Source organism: Rhinichthys klamathensis, unplaced genomic scaffold (genome assembly GCF_029890125.1).
Source record: "Rhinichthys klamathensis goyatoka isolate OS25496 unplaced genomic scaffold, OSU_Roscu_1.1 h1tg000180l_1, whole genome shotgun sequence".
NCBI classification, from domain to species: Eukaryota; Metazoa; Chordata; class Actinopteri; order Cypriniformes; family Leuciscidae; genus Rhinichthys; species Rhinichthys klamathensis.
This window is the reverse complement of record NW_026606708.1, coordinates 3,384,387-3,403,659: the sequence shown is the minus strand read 5'-3', so window position 1 is coordinate 3,403,659 and position 19,273 is coordinate 3,384,387. Positions and strand designations below refer to the sequence as shown.

Here is a 19,273-nt window from a genome sequence, read left to right as displayed (position 1 = left end):
CCTTATCTACTTTGTACTTTGTGATCAACAAACAAACAAACAAAATTAATAATTTTGACGGAATTTCTTCCCCACTGCGCCCATCGAAATCTAATAATTTACGTGAGGATCAAGAAGATGAGGCACTTGTCTATAAATATATAAATATAAAATTCCCCAAAAATTGGGTCGCAGCTTCATGACCATGGGAACATGTGGGCCCTGTGGCCAAACCAGTTGAGAACCACTGGTTTAGATGCATAAAGTGGATATAAAAGAGAGACTCAGATTCAGACCTTTGAACTTCCCACTTTCCAGCAGGGCTCCAGACTCTTCCAGGGAGAAGAATTCCTCAATGGAGACAAAGTTATAATCCACCCCTGAGATCTCTCCATCCCGTGGTTGCCTGGTCGTACCTGGGTCGGGGCAGAGAGAGCAAGCATATGACTGTAATCATCAAAAAATACAATGTTTGTTCTTTTTGCTTAACTTATCAAAAAATACATATGAATTTGTTACAAGTAGACAACAAGCCATTTAAAAAGAGAAAGTAAAAATAGGAAGGCTATAGTGCTACAGACACATGGGGCATTTTAAAAGATCGCTCGCTCATTATTTTTTCATAAACTTGCATCTTCCCTTCGCTAAAAAATCTAATGCATTTTTTGAAGAAAAAAAAAATCCTGATGACATCACCAGGAAGCCAGTCTCCTTGATGCGTTTGATGTTTGGATCCACAGACCTCAGAGAAAACAGAGACACAGCTGTCACACTGAACTTGTAGCAAGTTGATTGGCCTTGATATGGAAAAGCGGCGGAGTTTAATGTATGATGTGAGTGTCAAATGCGGGTAAAAGCAGTTATGTTACAGCATTTACATACTAAATATATATCAAATAAACTGTGCGTGTGTCTGTGTCTATTTGCATATGACTTCGGTGGTGTGAGGCGACACCTGATTATGATTTCAAACACTTCAGACTTGCTCTATAATCCCACGGTGATGAAATTATACAACTTTCTCTCAGCTTAATTCCATCTCACACGAAAGTTGGGACAAGTGGATTTTCCTGAGGTAGATAAGCAGTGCATCACAATTTAGGCTAACCTGATCACTGCAATTCTGGCAATTCAGAAGAGATACAGTAGGAAACCTGCATGCTTTGATCAATCGAACTTGCCAACATAACAAATGGCTCTGAAGCAAAAGTCTTCAGGAAGAGAAAAGGTACATGGTTTATGAGGTAGTGCACCTATCGCAAGGATACAACACACACAGTTATTCAACATCAAGCAGGATTGTAATGACTTAAAAGCCTTCAGCCACCATATACAATAAATCAGCCATTAATAACAAAACACTGCATTGTCCCAGGGTATTATACACCCCGTATATGACATCACAGTGCCTGTATTGCATTAATCCTAATGACAACCAATGCAAAAAGCGTGTGTTTCCCCCCCTTTTGAAACAATGATGTTTTTACGCAACACATTTGAGCCCAACACATTCACTCTGAAATGAATCTCTAATGGTGTGTAGGATGAGACATTAAGGATTTAGACACCGAGGACTTTTTACTTCCGTAATAATGTGACAGATTTAAACTGGAGATTTAACAAGATCAAAACATTTTTACCCATCAAAAAACTGATTGGATTGTGAAAAGCAAGTGTAAAATATCAGAACGGAGCCAGGTGGTCGGGGTTGAAATATATGGATTTTGTGATGTCAGTTGGAAAGGACAGTTGAGCAAGTTATCACATCTTGACAAAAGATTACTTTTTTTTTTCTTTGGGAACAACATATACTGGTGAATTATGCACAATATGACCAGGAATGTGTATTAGAAAAGTAAATGTTGATTTCTGTATATGCCAACCATTTAACATGACGTTTTGCACCTGGTTAACTATAGCCGCATGCTTTTGTACTGACACACCTGTTCTATTTTATCTTAAAAGAACAGAAAAGAGGAGCATCTTACAGTACACAGTCTTCTAATTGCCTGCAGGCAATTCAGAGATGTGACGTTTTGAATAAACGGGAACGTTATTTGGGAAAGCCTTTCAGTTTGAGTAGACGGGCTATGCAACTGAACCGATAGATTAAACGTTATGTGAATGGGCGCACGAAAATGCGCAAGCATGTGTGAATGGGTCTGTGTTTGGGTGCTTACTCGCTTATGCATATGAGCAAGCACAGGAGTGCTGAAAGGCACAGCAGGGTACCTCAGGCTGAAGACAAAGACAAATGTGCAGCTTAGGGATTCAAGATCAGGAAATAGGCAAAGTTCGAATCATGCAGGACGGATTAAATGCATCAGCTGTGACGGTGAACCTGATGAGCCTGATGCCAGCATGAGCTATACATTAATAAATAAATGCATGCAATCATTTCTGAAAATAGTTGCCGTTTTGTTGCAAGGCAAAATATGGAACAGTGCCATTCACAATGAGCGCACTGCTGTGACATTTGATGACAGTTGCCAAGGCAACGGTTAAAGTGCATCGCATTGCCTCAAAGTGACTGAACCTTTGACTCTGTATGAGGTTTGACATGATTGTAAACTGGATTTGTTTACAGTCTCTGAGAGCATTAAAGCATGAGATTGCATGCATGCTTTTTCTGATCTCATTTCTCATATGTGTGAACTTCAGGCCAAGGAACCCTTGGTTGATAGAGAGAAGAAGCAGGGAGCCATTTTACATATTGTATACATAATCTTGTGTAGCCAGCCCTGTGACTAAAAAGCATGAGGTTTGATCCATATTGCATTGTAAAATTCACTTAAATAATGGGCTGGGAGTCTCTACAAATAGTTTTATCGAAAAATGAAATACTAGAAAAAAAAAGGTTAAAAATGTGTCAAGTCAGTGATCAGAATTTAGCGTTTTATTGCCCATTCATTTTACTTGCGTTTCTTTTCCAGGAAAAAATAAAAACCACATGAAACCCAAATTAAATTTTCACAAGCTAAATCCAAACCACTTTTGAATGCAGTTTGAAATCAGATTAGAATAATTAGATTTTTATGCAGTTGTCTGTGATAAATGTGTTCAGATTTGGATAGTGTCCTCAAGAAATTATGTTTTATTAACGAACTTCTACCCAATCAGCATGAGAGGAGGCCTATAACTATGTTCCTCTACAGTCTTTTCTAAATTCCTCTGCCACCCCGACTCCTCAGCTAGTTCCTATCGCAGCCAGGGATATGGGGGAGAACTCTGGGTTCAGGCCCCATTTCAAGCTCGGAGCCCTTCCCCGGACAGCACACCAAATACACATACTCTTTTACTCTATATAATTATTTGTAAGTGTGAACGCATGGAAAACATAATGGTACAACATCCATCACTAAAGTCTCATGGATTACTTCTCACAGAAATCAAATAAAAATCTGATTTCCCCTTAAGTCTAAATAAAGCCTATGTTCACCTTTAATGACAAACATGGCCAAATCCAGTGATTATTTCATCCTCAAAAGCACTTGTTGTGCCAATCTGGTATCTTGTAAACATGACTCTGTTTTCAAATGGACTGATGGAAAAAAAAGAGAAAAAAAAAAGTCAGCCAATCAGATTAGAGTTTACCAGATGAATAGAGTACTTTCCAGTTTTGTCTGCAAAACGCATTAGACAGTAAGCAAATGAACTTAATAGATTTTACAACTGGACATTTGAACATTTTACACACATTTTCTTATTTTTCTCCAAAATTAGTTTGACATCCCATGTTAAAGGGTTAGTTCACCCAAAAATGAAAATTCTGTCATTAATTACTCACCCTCATGTCATTCCAAACCGGTAAGACCTTTGTTCATCTTCAAATGAAGACATTTTTGATGAAATCCGAGAGGTTTCTGAACCACCCATAGGCAGCAACGTCTTTACAACTTTTAAGGCCCAGAAAGGTAGTAAAGACATCATTAAAATAGTCGATGTGACTATAGTGGTTCAACCGTAATGTTATGAAGCGACAAGAATACTTTTTATGGGCAAAACCCCCCCAAAATAATGACATTATTCAACAAACAGTGCAGCGCTTCCGGGTTCTACGTCAGAACGTAGGCTCACTATTGGCCGACGCTGGTCATGTGAGCACCACGACACATGCGTGTGATGCTGACACAGGAGCTAGCTAATGAGCCTTGTTTGTTGCCAAGTTGTTGGAGAAAAAGTCATTATTTTAGTTTTTTTGCACACAAAAAGTATTCTCGTGGCTTCATAACATTAAGGTTGAACCACTGTAGTCACATGGACTATTTTATCGATGTCTTTACTACCTTTCTGGGCCTGAACGAGGTATGGGACGGCATGAGGGTGAGTAATTAATGACAGAAATGTCATTTTTGGGTGATCTAATGCCGGGACACACTTAACAACTAGCTGAAACATTCTAAGACTGAACTGAGCACACTTACAGACTGTTTCCAATGACTGGAGAAGATTTTAAACACCAACTGCGAACACCGACTGAACGCAACTGTCTCTGACTTGGCATGGGCATGACGTTTGGGCATGATCAGTCGTGAGTATCAAATTACATTCATAACCGGTGTGTCCCCAGCTTAACCCTTTAAAGAGCCCAGTATTACTGCATTATGTAGGTGTTTGGTTCACTCACAGGGCACGGCGCGCAGGTAGAGGTTCTCTCGTATGACCTGTTGGAGTTGGCTGTCCATTGATCCGGGTGTAAAACACTTGCTCAGGTAAAGTCTCAGATCCTTACAGAGAGTCGAGCCTGCAGATTACAAACAACACACATGAACGAGAATGAAATGGAGAGATTTGAAACCACTTTTAAATAACAGCACTGTTGCCAAATTCACAAATAGAACACTGCTGTCACCATGGAAATATGAGAAAAAAGGTGAACTGGCAAAGTGAAACTGCCAAAGATGCAGTTCTGAAAATAAACCGAAATACACCATAAGATCGATAAGGGTTAAACGGTCTCTCCCCCTGAATTCAGTCCTAATACTGCACACCTCAGGTTACTACAGTAACACCTCAGACCTCACAGGCACATTCAAGCATGCTGAGACTGCACTGCAACTGCAGAAGTCTCTAAGGTCAGTGTGCTGTTGTCACAAACAAGCACTGCGGAGCACCTAACGAGGACCGCTCGGCTTCTCTGTATTGATTTTTGCACTTAATATAATCCGGTGGTCCTTTCCGCACACAGTCTCAACACATGGACTCCTCAAGGACTCATGGGAAAGGTAGTATGAGTCATTTCCCGCTGATCTATTCATTTTTTAAAGTGCGTTATGACCTTAGATGACAGCCAGCTTCCTTTCGCGCAAGATATTGATGGTCTTTATGCATTGTGGACTGGGATTGCCCGCCCCGTTACTCGCCAGTGCCGGGCTCCACCCCCCCTCCACGCTGACAGCGATCAATCGGGCCAACCAGGGCAGAGAGTTCCGGAGAGGTTAAGTAATAGAGAGTGGGATATCACATCCACTTAATGTCTGACACTGAAATGTGGGAAGGTGGAGACCTGTCATAGCTATTGGCAAATCAGGATCCTTTTTACATACTGTTTTGAGAAAAAATACTGTGTGGACTAATCTAGGTTCTGTTTTATCCAAGCACAACAGCGGCAAGCGATACTACACTTTGACAGTAATTTGGTTGTCTCGCTCTTTTTGTATTTTAAACATCATACATGGAGGAGGAGAGATTGGTTGTGGAAGTTCAAAAACATTTGATAAACCCTGAAGTTCCTTAAGGAAAGATAAAAAGAAACAGAAAAGATGTTATGTAAATATACTATGTGTCATTCATTTTTCAAATAAACTGAAGCTTTCCAGCTGTCATTACTCCAGTCTTCAGTGTCACATGATCCTTTAGAAATCATTCTAATATGCTGATTTGGTGCTCAAGAAATATTTCTTATTATTGTCAATGTTGAAAACAGTTGTGCTGCTCAATATTTTTGTGGAAACCATGATACATTTTTTCAGGATTCTTTGATGAACAGAATGTTCAAAAGAACACTGTTTATTTGAAGTAGAAATCTTTTGTAACAATATCAAATGTCAAATATCAATGTTTTGTAAAAATATCAATGTCAAAATATTCTTACTGACCCCAACATTTTGAAAGCTAGTGTATAATTAATTCAATAGAATAAAAAAAGATGAATTTTCTACTTTGGTTATTTCCTAGCCTGGATGCCAGCCGAATTTAGCCCCGCCCACAACATTTGAGATTCTGACTAGAATCTGAGTATGATGACGTCAGGCTAGTTATTTATATAAATACTGTAACTATTCTACAGTAATTAAACCAAGCAGCAAAGTTGCTATACTCAAACATTCAATACCTAAAAAAATCTATAATCTCTGAGTGATAGTTTTGTTGTGTAATTGAATTAATAAAAAAGCTTTTAGAACTCTTGTTTGTTATACAAATGATGCTGTATCTCACAAAAGAAGGAGTAATTTGACATTCTTGTTAGTTCAAGATATTGTGTTCACAAATCTGAGAGAGTGAAAATGCCTTCACTGAGCATTAATTTATGGTGTCAAAACCAATTTAAAAAAATAATAATTCAAGTATAGTAAATAAAATCCCCATGGAGTATCTGGAACTAATGTATTCAGAGAGGCTAGATTAGGATAATGCAATCTTCCGGCAGAATGACATTAACGTGACATGTCAACACTGTGATCTACTTGGGGCTGTATAATGTCAGTAGGTATAAAGCTCTTAAACATCCAAAGTATTTAATTTAAAAGTGCAACAAAATTCAGATAAAACCTATAAAATAAAGGGGTTTGTTGTACTAGCAGTCTTGTGAGTAAAAATTTGGATTAGTAATTAAAGGTCACCAAGTTTAACCCCAGGCCTATGAACTAGAAACTTAAAACATCTAAAGGAACCTTTCACGTAAAAAATAACATTCTGTCAATCCCTCAAACACGTTTTTTTCTCTTCTGTGGAACACAAAAAGTGAATTTGTAAAGAATATCCTGGCCACTCTTTCCAAAATAATAAAAAGTAAATGAAGACTGAGGCGAAAATGACTTGTTTAAAGTGTTTAAAGGTAAATATGTAAATAAATGTATGGTAAATATGATATAAAAGTGGTCCATATACATCCGGGGGGAAAAAAGAAGTAGTTAAAGATATTAAAGTCAATATTTGCTGAAAATCTTGACATCTGTCCTACAGCTTTTAACAACATTTGATTCATGAATAAATCCTTTTTCATTGAATCAGTTCAGAATTTGTTTACGGATTTGGACTGGTCAAGGGCCTCACTGATTCAGAATAATTGGATCCACATTTGTGGATCAAATTTATAAAATTGTTATGAAACTCATTTTGGAGTTTGACAGCCGCAATCAGTCCCATTCATTTTTATTATATTAAAGTGAAAAAAGGCCAGAATATCCTTCAAAATATAGCCTTTTCCACAAAAAGGAGTCCTACAGGTTTGAAACGACATGAGGGTGAGTAAAAGATGATAGAATTTTCATTTTTGGATGAAATGTCTCTTTGAACGACAAAACTCTAAATCTTCTGTCAGTTGTGTATTGTTAAAAAAAAATTTATTCAGGAATTCTTTTCTTTGCATTGCCCTACTCTTATCTAATGCAAAGAAAGAGTTGGATCAGTGCAAAAGCTTGTTACTCTCCAACTCATGGTGTCACACAACAGTCAATTTGCTCTTATCGATAAATAAAGTACCTGGTAAGACGGTTTTGATCCGAATGGGATGTGGACATGAGTTCAGAACCCCTCTTACATCTCCCAAGGTCAATCCCAGGACAGGTGTACCTCCAATCTCTAGGATGACGTCACCAACAGTGGCTCCACCCCCGGGTGCTGCTGTAACAAATGGGAACTCTCCATAATCTGCACCACCTCCAATGGCCACACCAAGCTCTCCCGAGGCTCCGCCCAGTGGGACGAAGCTCTCCTGCACTTTTGAGCGCCAGTGCAGCTTCTTAACAGTGGCCTTAGACATGTTGGCAGCGCTGTAAGAAACGAAAAAGGAAAGACATTGTTCAAACATGTTTATTTGTTGTTTGCAAACATTAAAAAGGAGATTTCTCTACTGAAAAAAAAAATACCTTAAACCAGCCTAGGCTGCTAGGATGGTCCATTGCCTTGTCTTAGGCACTTTTCATCTAGTCAAACTGTGAATTTAGCTGACTACCCAGCTAAACCAACGAAAGACTAGCTTGAGCAGGTTAGAAGACCACGAGTAGGGTTTTTTTCAGTAGGGTTGACTATGAATCAGCATCTTTGCACAATCAGTATAGTTTTATTTAATGCCATGTCAGCATCTGTGGCTTTCTTCATAGCAAAAAACTGAATTACAAAAATACAAGTTACATATACAATAAAAATCAAAACCAAAACCTACATAAAGTTGGGTCTTCGCCTCTAAGCAAAAATGTACAGGTATGTGTCAATCTTGTATGACCTATAAGATATCTAGTGAACACCACTTGATCAAATCTTGTTTTAAGGGAGATTAAAGTCTGTTTGAGATTTCAGGGTGCATTTCATGTAATTTATTGTTTGTACACATATCCCACTCTTCTTGCCACCTATTTAATATATAACGATTGACAGTAGGTCTAAGGTCTGAGGGAGGAATTTGAGATTTTTCTATGTCCAGAATCATAGCCTCCTTTGCACATCTTTGCACAAAAACTGATTAAAAATATTCCGGTTAATCAACCTATTATGGTTTTCAAAATAGGTTAATTGAATATGGATAAATTCAGATCATTTTGAAATGACATTTTGAAACCTCAAACACCTTCACTGTGCATCTCATATCATGTACAGCATATGTCATAATACTGGTTTAATGGTTACAGCGACAGCCTTCAGAAACAAAAAGTTTTAATAATGTATTTAAAGTACTGTATACTACCATTCAAAAGTATAGGGTCAGTAAGATTTGTCAAAATTGAAAATTCAGCTTTGTCATCACAGGAATAAATTACATTTTAAAATATATTGAAATTTTAAATTGTACTAATATTTCACAATATTACTATATTTACTGTATTTGTGATCAAATAAATGCAGACCTGGTGAGCATCAGAGACTTTCGAAACCAAAACAAAAATCTTACCAACCCCAAACTTTTGAATGGTACTGCACTGTATATGAAGTGAACAAGATACAACTTTTTTTAGATACAACAAAGTAACTTTTTTAATGTATATTTATTTAGTCGACTAAAGCTGAGGACATAGTCCACTAAAACGGTAACAAAAAGGATGAAACCGCGTAAAGTCAAATACATATATAGAATGACAATATACGTCCCATAACTCTTCAAAGGCACATTTATGCGAGTCCCAGTGGTGTTCCACAAGCAATACACATGATACGAGTCTCCAAATTGAAACAAAACAAGCAAACAGATGGTCAAAACGCAGTGGGGGGTGATTTCATCCACAAACACAATTTACACGGGCTCATTAAAAATGCATACATCTATTTCAGGTGTCACTGATTCTGCAACCGAAAACGTACACGTTTTCATCAGCAAAATTGTCTGGGGCTTTCCACTAAACATTAAATTAGAAAAAAATACAAAAAAAATCCGTATCTCAAAGGATCTGCCAAATTACGCATCAGGTTTGGCTGCAGAAGGCCCTCTCTCTCTCTCAGCATGTGTGTCCCTGTTGCTTAGCCATATAGCGACTCGTATAGTCTCTGTAGATATGAATCAGCAGCTAAAGATACAAAAATACAAAAAAATTAAAAAGGTAAATAAATTGCCCATCTGAGAATGAGAACACGCTTACAACTTTCTGATTACAACCCTGCAGTGCAAAGATCACACACTAGTTAATGCATCATCTGATATACATCAGCAGGGGTGGGGAGTGTTTAAATGAACAATACTAACAGAGTTACATAGTTACAGCTACACCATTGCAGTAAACTCAGGGAGGGGAGGAGAGGAGACCAGACCGTGCATTCCGGCGCTGCGGGTCTTTTCCATTACCTCACAGAGAGAGAGAAAGTTAGATCTCCAGGTCTCACAGACTCTGCCTGGGAGCCGTGGAGAAATAGCGGCGCGAGTCACCTTAAAAACTGAAAGCAAACAGTGGCGTGAGCACTTCAAACGCTAGGTATCAAAGTCCATCCAACCTGCCGCAGTGTGTTCGCACCTCACTTGAGCGCACACACACAGAGCACAGTACAGTGTGTATGTGTTATGAGCATGTACGGTTCGCCGGAAAACCTTTCATGCAGGTGAAATAAGACTCAGCACTTAGGATACAAGATTAATATATAACTTAGCTTTAAATATGCATCTGGATCTTGTCTAGCACTTTGTTCGCTGCGGTTGTGGCATCCCTCTGGGATGATGTTTCATGTGTCACAGACATACACTTTGTCTGAGCTGAGACAAGTTTCTTCAAGTATATCACTGCCATATGACATCTGTGTACTTTATCGAGATCTAGAGGCTGTTCCCTTTCTGATTAAATCTCGCTTGAATCTTCCGCATTACACATCCATGCGGAGTCTTCATGAGCTGCTGAGATGTTGAGAATAATTGATTAAGTACTTTGGAAAGGTGCCCAAAACTGCCCCCCCAATCTTTCTTAAGAATAAAGAACTCATAACACCAAACAAAAGAATTGGTTCAAGAGCATTTAAGATGGCTCTGCAAAGAGTTAATGTTCCTAATGCAATGGCTGCACTTCAAACTCATTCAAATGGCCAATGCATTTGTACATTTCAACTACATTTGCATGAACCAGGAAATCCAGGATACGACAGGTATGCAGCATGACTATATTTGACATTTATTCATTTAGTAGATGCTTTTATCCAACTACCGGTGAAACGTTTGAAATCATTACGATTTTTTTATGTTTTTGAAAGAAGTATCTTATGAAGTGTCTCTCCTCAGCAATCATTCTATTAGCAGATTTGCTGCTTTCTTATTATTATCAATGTTGTGAAACCGTGATACATTTTTATCAGGATTCTTTGATGAATAGAAAGTTTAAAAGAACACTTTTGATCAATTTAATGCATCATTGCTGAATAAAAGTATTCAATTATTTTTTTTAAACCTTACTTACCCCAAACATTTGAATGGTAGTGTATCATGGTTTTCACTAAAATTTCAACATTGAAAACAATAATGATTCTTGAGCACCAAATCAGCATTTTAGAAGGATTTCCGAAGGATCATGTGACACTAAAGACTGCAGTAATTATGCTGAAAATTCCGCTTTGCCATCACAGGAATCTAATTACAACTTTAAAACACATTAAAATAGAAACCATTTTAAATTGAAGTAATATTTCACAATATTTATTTTTATCACATCACTGCAGCCTTGGTGACTGGTGAGCATAATACAGTTCTTTCAAAAACATTAAAAAAAATTCTTATTATTATTATTCCCAACTTTTGACAGGTAGGTCAGGTGTAAATGACCAACAATATTTGCAGAGCACGGTGTCAGTTTTAAGTATAAGCTGGATTACTATTCAAGCTACAGTAGAGCAAAAGTGGAATTTAGAAAACATTTTACTTGCAGTTTTCAAAATGTGACTAAGTTTAAATCTCCAACCCTGCCTGAACACTCTAGCTGAGGGAGTCTGTGCCACCAAAGATGAAGTGCAGAGAGAGGATAAATCCTGCTGCTGGATCTTCAGGTCCAAAACTAAAGGTCCAGATGTCACTGGGCCAAGAAGAGAGATGCAGATCAAAGTTTTGTGGATGACATTCTAAGATGAGATATTTAAGCGCTGAGGTCCGACTTTTGAAGACGGCTGATGTTTGAGATTTGTCGACATTTAATGCAGCAACTCTTAACATTAATTGTTCATGCTGTGGAACTAGATCGTAGATCAGAAGAATGACAATCGATTACTACCCCTGTGTTTTGTCTCTGAAGCTAATGATTATGGGATGTCTTGATCTCACTGCACTGTAGCACTGAAGCTCCCAAATTAGAGAAGCATAAGACTACACATCATCACCCTTTCCTCCTGAATAAAAAACAGCTTAAACGTGTTTGTTGGTCTTATTTGGTCTCCCAGCCTGGACTGTTGGCTGGTTTAGAAGGATTTTCGTCTTGTCAGGCGACCGTAAACCAGCAAATCAGCTTAGACTGGTTTAAGCAGGATTTCTTTTGAAAGATCAACTTGACAAAGACAGAAAATGTCCACAGAAGTTCCATTAGAAACATGTATACCCAATCAAAACTCAAAATCATCTCAAATCAGATCCCAATCAAATGTAATCGCTTGCAGACATGTTTCAAATCTCTCTGCGGCATCACACTGCGGATCGCTATTGTAAAGAGCCTCAGGTACATCAGTCTGCCGTTATGTGCTGAACCATTAAAGCGTTCAGGACGATGTAGAGCCAAGGGGTTTGGGTTTTCTCCACATCAGCAGTCAGGATACCTCCTCAATAAAAACAAACAATCTGGAACTCAGAAGAAACCTCTTCAGTCAAAAGAGGTCACACTAGATGTTATTTCAACATGATTCAAGTCATACCATATTAGTTCAGGACTACAAATCCTAGGGTCAAATGGAACAATATCAGCTACAGTACTTGTCACTTTCATAACCAGGTTAAGGCATTGAAAGTGTCTTTTCACTGCAAATTGGCATCCTACGTGCAAGTCCACTATGTATTCTGGAGATGAAACTTTACGGCCCCTGCACACATGCTCATACATATGAATGCCCACAATGCACACCTGCACAGGCTAATTTGCATAACGACACTATTGGCTGTTGATTTAAGTCCATAACCTTCATGCTAGCAGCCTTACGAGAGAAACAAGTGAACGTAACGGGGAGAGCAGAGGGCAGGTGAGGAGAGGTATGAGAGGTATGTCTTGCCTGGGGGAAAGATATAGTGAGATTCAGAGTGACAGAGGCAGGCAGTTCTGCAGTGGTAGCTTGCCCAAGTGGTCAGTGATAGTTTATCAAATTTAAAATGGTTAAAAATGAGCTTAATGTGTGTGCTTATGTGAATGCACTGTTTATTAGTGCTTTAGCAACATAAAACTTTACTATTATATTTTCATATTATTTCATTTATACATTAGTTTTAGTCATTTTTTGTGTTTTGTAGTCATTAGTATTAGTATGTTTTTTTGATATGTCCATTTAGTTATTTATTTATTTATTTCAGCTTTAGTTTTATAGTTATTTTATATCAAACACTTAGTACAAACTAAATGAAATGAGAAATGTTGCCTTGGCAGCTAGCTGAAAGAAAATAAAAAGTAATAAAACAAACTTATTTCAGTTAGTGTTTATTATATTTCAAATGTAATAACCCTACTGGGGACATTCAAGATGTCCCTTGCGTAATTTTAAGTGTCATGTGCAATACCCAACACATTATTTATTTTTATTAAAGACAAGTTCCTTTTGTATGTAAGCAAGCATACTTGCCAATAATTATCATTCTGTTCTGTATAACATTGGCTTGTTTTCTGACTGACACATGCCCTGTCAAATTCCCTCACAGATACTCAGTGGGAAGCTTTCTCCTCATAACATGCTTGAGATCTCACAACCCTAATAAAACAGTGATATTCGTATGAGTGTGGTCATAAACGCTGTGGAGGGTTATGATGGTGCCGAGAGGGGCTGCATGCAGCTAGCCAATGACTGCAATGGTCATTATTTACCAGCAGAGTGGGGTATGTATCCCACATCTCATCTCACATCACATCACTGCAAACCCACGGTACAGAGTCGCAACTGGTCTGACACATATTCTCAGCACCTGCTCGCTCTCGCATTACACACTCTTCACTCTCTGTATACAGAAAAACACCTAAATCCACGTAAACCTGAAAGGGCTCTGTTGTCTCCAAACAGGACTGCGCGAGGCCGCTCTTTTACTACGTGGACCAACAGTTCACTCACGCGCTCGCGATAATGTACTGCTATTGTTGTCCGAGAGGAGCTTTCACGCGAGCATCTTTTACGAAAGACAAAAATGTGTAGCACATGCAGACTTGAAATGAATAGCGCTAGAAGATGTGGAGATAGTTGACAAAAACAAAGCAGCTGACACGGAGAACGCGCGCGGCGTTAAATGCTGCAAAGGCAAAGTGGCTCCCCTGGCATCAGTCGCCACGCAAGGACATAATGGAATTCACGCGGTACACCAACAGAAATGAAAAATGGACAAAAGCATAAGGCAGTAGTATCGGATGGTCAGCCAAGCAATAATGAGACGGTCTGTGACATACCTTCATAATTCCAGCCTTCCCCCCCGCGACGTATTGCCTTATGGCTGTAATCCTTACAAATACTCTATTAATATTGATTGCCTATTGGAGTCGCAGGTGACTGCAGATATGCTGTGTTGGAGGAGCACTACGGTTTCAGGTCCATAGCTCTGCGCTGCTGAGGATGAACTGGCCGGAGAGGGAGGACAGTGTAGCATTACAATCCCGCGCGGAAGCCTCGTGCCCTCAGGGCCGCTCAGCTAATGGAACATGGGTCAAAATTACGTTGCATTCAGTAGGCTACAGCCCTGTCTTTGCAGGTTTGGCAATAAGGAAGCGATGATAAGGCAGCCAAGCAGAGGGGAGGAGAGGAGGAGGAGGCAGGGACGGGGAGGGAACGCTGTGTGAAACAGGGACGAATCGGACCTCCTTATGGTCGCAGGCGATTGGACAGCGCCGCGCGAGACTGGGAATACATGAACGCGCCGTGACTCCTTACCCAAATACTTCAATCAAGAAGACATATTTGAATTGATAATGAATAGGACCGCATGCTTCTCATGAAGTGAGCGAACGTTCTGATCAAAGACACAAGGCAAGTATTTATTTTGGTGACACTTTGAAAATCTCCGAATGCTCATCTAAGATGCAGTATTGTCAACAAGTGCAAATTCATCGACGAATTAATTCTTAAATAATAATGGCTAATTATGCATTTTTCTCTAGCATAAGGCACATGGTAATTTTTAAAACTAGATATTTTCTTGAGTTTTTTTTCTTTTTTTTCTCATTGGCAAATGTTTAACTTGTTTAAAGCATAGCCTACATTTAGCAAGGTTAGCACTGTATTTTTGTAAATGGCACCGCAAATGCATGCTTTAAACATTAATATCATAAACAAAGCAAACCCAGTAACATAAATAAGAAGATCCATACAAACAATTATTCAAACAAACGTGATGCGTGCTATACCATGGAATTCTGGGAAATCCCTTTGCCCCTTATAAAAGTACTCGTTCAATTTGATCTGTAGGCTAAATTACAAGATAATTAAAACTTTTTACTTTAAAAGTAGGCCTAGGCCTAACTTTTAAAAAAAGGGATCGTTCACCCAAAAATGAAATTCTGTCATCATTAACTCACATGTTGTTCCAAACCTGTATGAGTTTCTTTGTTCTGTTGAACACAAAAGAAGATATTTGGAAGAATGTTGGTAACCAAACAGTTGACACATAGCCATTGACTTCCATAGTAGCTTATTTGTTTTCCTATAGGCCATATGGAAGTCAATGGCTACCGTCAACTGTTTGATTAGGCCTACCGACATTCTTCAAAATGTCTTCTTTTTAGTTCAACAGAACAAAGAAACTCATTCAGGTTTGGAACAACATAAAGGTGAGTAGATAACATAATTTTCATTTTTAGGTGAACTATCCCTTTAAGGGTAGCTTTCCGTTGTAGGATACTGGTTAAGAAAAAATACATTTTGCAGAGTTTTATTCTAGACTAAAATGAGCACCGTTTCCTAAATATGCGTTTATAAAAGTGTTGTATTTGTAACAAAATGTGGCTTCTTTTTTTTTTCACATTGCAGTTGATGAGCTTGGAAGTGACTCTCTTTGTGGTTTGCGCGCGCGCGCTGCAGCAGCTTCTCCGTCTCCGTTGATCTAATGGATCCGTTTCAGCTGACATCAGCGAAATACGTTCACCGTTTACGGTTCGCTATGACGTTGGCGCAAACTCTTTCTAAAGACAATCGCAACTCTCCGTTCTAGCTCCGCGATGTTACATATGCGAGTCATACGCGTGTCTGTGTGTGTGTGTGTGTTGTAAAACACTGCTTAATAGTGCCTATTGCAATCCTCAAAGATTCGTCCGCCATTATTACACTACTGTTTTGGATGAAAAAAAAAACGTGTGGAAAAAGAAGTGTCATAAGCATCATTAACTAATGCGCACACTTTATCCATGTGCTCTCTCTGGTTGCCAAGGAAACTGTGTGGGTATCTTGGATACAGTGCCAGTAGCGCATGCAACCCGCAAGCACCACCCACCCCAAGCAAGACATCATCTTTGGCTAGATTATTTTCCAACACGTACAATTGCCCCATAAAATAGCCCACATTATAAGATATCAACGAGCGTTAACAGACACAATTGCATCGAGCTGCTCGCGAAAGAACAACAGAGTATTCTTCAATAATGCATACAGCCCTTCGGTATCATAAATAACATGGGGCAATTAACAAGACATTCTCTTCATTTCAGAGGGGGTGATGGAATGCCTGTTGCAGTGCCACAGTTGTGTGGAAGTGTGTATGTGTTTGGCTGGGGGTTAAAGTCAATGAGGTACCTAAGAAAGTGCTGACTATGACTCAGTTTTAGTACAGAAGTGCCTGCTTGCTGCAATCCCAGTGCACCCTTGAGTATAGACTGTACATGGGAACAAACACACACTCAAAAACACGTCACTCAGATTTAAGCACATTTGAGTGCATACACTGTAAAAAAACCTTATTGTTGGCTTAACTTAAAGTAAGTTACCTGGTTGCCTTAAAATTTTGAGTTCATTGAAATTAAAATTGAGTTAATAGAGTTAATAGTAGTACCAACATTCTTCCAAATATCTTCTTTTGTGTTCAACAGAACAAAGAAACTCGATACGATCGACCACTCTATCCTGATATCCAGACTAGAGTATGATGTGGGGCTAAAAGGTATCGTCCTCCAGTGGTTCCAGTCTTATCTATCGGGTCGTACTTTCAGAGTAAAGTTAGGAAATTGCTCCTCTTCTGCTGCGCATCTATCCTGTGGGCTTCCTCAAGGATCTATCTTAGCGCCTTCTCTCTTTTCCCTCTACATGTTACCGTTGGGCACCATTCTAAGAAGACATGGGGTATCTTTTCATTGTTATGCAGACGACACCCAAATGTATGTTCCAATCAAGAGAAATGATCCCTCTGCCTTTTCATCATTTTTAGGTTGTCTAGATGAAGTAAAATTTTGGCTGGACCAAATTTTTTTGTTTTTAAATGAAAACAAAACAGAGATCATTGTTTTCGGGTCCACTGTTAATCCCCAGGCTGCCACCTTCGACCTAGGCAGACTATCGGCTTTTAGATTTTCAAGTGTACGGAACCTGGGCGTTCTACTGGATGAGTCTTTTAAATTTGATAAACAAATCTCCTCTGTAATAAGCTCTAGTTTTTATCAACTGCGTCTGTTGTCAAAAGTCAAACCTTTTCTCAATCCTAAAACTCTTGAGATGGCTGTTCATGCTTTTATCACCACGTGTAGATTACTGCAATTCACTTTATTGCGGTATCTCGAAAACTCAAACTGCTCGTCTGCAATTGGTGCAAAATGCCGCCGCGAGATTCCTCTCAAATAGTCGGAAAAGTGACCATATCACCCCAATTCTGATGTCGCTTCATTGGTTGCCCATTAATTTCAGAATTGAGTTCAAAATCCTGTTATTTGTGTACAAAGCTCTATGCAACCAAGCACCGAGCTACCTATCCGAACTGCTACAACCTTATACTCCAGAAAGAAGTCTGAGATCAGGTGAAAAGAATCTGTTACTAGTCCCTCAATGCAGATTCAAACGCAGGGGGGATCGAGCTTTTTCTGTGGTTGGGCCTCGGCTGTGGAACAATTTGCCCATAGACGTTAGATTAGCCCCTTCTGTGATCTCTTTTAAGTCACTTTTAAAAACGCACTTGTTTTCTTTGGCCTATAAATAAGGTTGTTAATTTATATATATATATATATATATATATATATATATATATATACACTCACCTAAAGGATTATTAGGAACACCATACTAATACTGTTTGAACCCCTTTCGCCTTCAGAAGTGCCTTAATTCTACGTGGCATTGATTCAACAAGGTGCTGAAAGCATTCTTTAGAAATGTTGGCCCATATTGATAGGATAGCATCTTGCAGTTGATGGAGATTTGTGGGATGCACATCCAGGGCACGAAGCTCCCGTTCCACCACATCCCAAAGATGCTCTATTGGGTTGAGATCTGGTGACTGTGGGGGCCATTTTATTACAGTGAACTCATTGTCATGTTCAAGAAACCAATTTGAAATGATTCGAGCTTTGTGACATGTTGCCTTATCCTGCTGGAAGTAGCCATCAGAGGATGGGTACATGGTGGCCATAAAGGGATGGACATGGTCAGAAACAATCCTCAGGTAGGCCGTGGCATTTAAACGATGCCCAATTGGCACTAAGGGGCCTAAAGTGTGACAAGAAAACATCCCCCACACCATTACACCACCACCACCAGCCTGCACAGTGGTAACAAGGCATGATGGATCCATGTTGTCATTCTGTTTACGCCAAATTCTGACTCTACCATCTGAATGTCTCAACAGAAATCGAGACTCATCAGACCAGGCAACATTTTTCCAGTCTTCAACTGTCCAGTTTTGGTGAGCTCTTGCAAATTGTAGCCTCTTTTTTCTATTTGTAGTGGAAATGAGTGGTACCCAGTGAGGTCTTCTGCTGTTGTAGCCCATCCGCCTCAAGGTTGTGCGTGTTGTGGCTTCACAAATGCTTTGCTGCATACCTCGGTTGCAACGAGTGGTTATTTCAGTCAAAGTTGCTCTTCTATCAGCTTGAATCAGTCGGCCCATTCTCCTATGACCTCTAGCATCAACAAGGCATTTTCGCCCACAGGACTGCCGCATACTGGATGTTTTTCCCTTTTCACACCATTCTTTGTAAACCCTAGAAATGGTTGTGCGTGAAAATCCCAGTAACTGAGCAGATTGTGAAATACTCAGACCGGCCCGTCTGGCACCAACAACCATGCCACGCTCAAAATTGCTTAAATCACCTTTCTTTCCCATTCTGACATTCAGTTTGGAGTTCAGGAGATTGTCTTGACCAGGACCACACCCCTAAATGCATTGAAGCAAATGCCATGTGATTGGTTGATCAGATAATTGCATTAATGAGAAATTGAACAGGTGTTCCTAATAATCCTTTAGGTGAGTGTGTGTATATATATATATATATATATATTTATATATATATATTTATATCTGTATATGTTT

The 19,273-nt window shown here is 39.1% G+C and overlaps 1 protein-coding gene across 3 annotated transcripts in view; it reads right to left on the bottom strand.

Annotated features, from left to right (window-relative positions):
• magixa (MAGI family member, X-linked a) overlaps positions 1 to 14,588 on the bottom strand; it is a 49,697-nt gene extending 35,109 nt beyond the window's left edge. For all 3 annotated transcript variants that reach the window (XM_056261092.1, XM_056261093.1, XM_056261094.1), the window contains exons 1-4: positions 14,223 to 14,588; positions 7,684 to 7,973; positions 4,607 to 4,723; positions 276 to 395 (exon numbers count right to left, since the gene is read on the bottom strand). In XM_056261092.1, the coding sequence (XP_056117067.1) occupies positions 276 to 395; positions 4,607 to 4,723; positions 7,684 to 7,963 (517 nt within the window). In that variant the 5' untranslated portion in view covers positions 7,964 to 7,973; positions 14,223 to 14,588. The remainder of the gene's footprint in view (positions 1 to 275; positions 396 to 4,606; positions 4,724 to 7,683; positions 7,974 to 14,222) is intronic.
• Between the last annotated feature and the right edge of the window lie 4,685 nt (positions 14,589 to 19,273).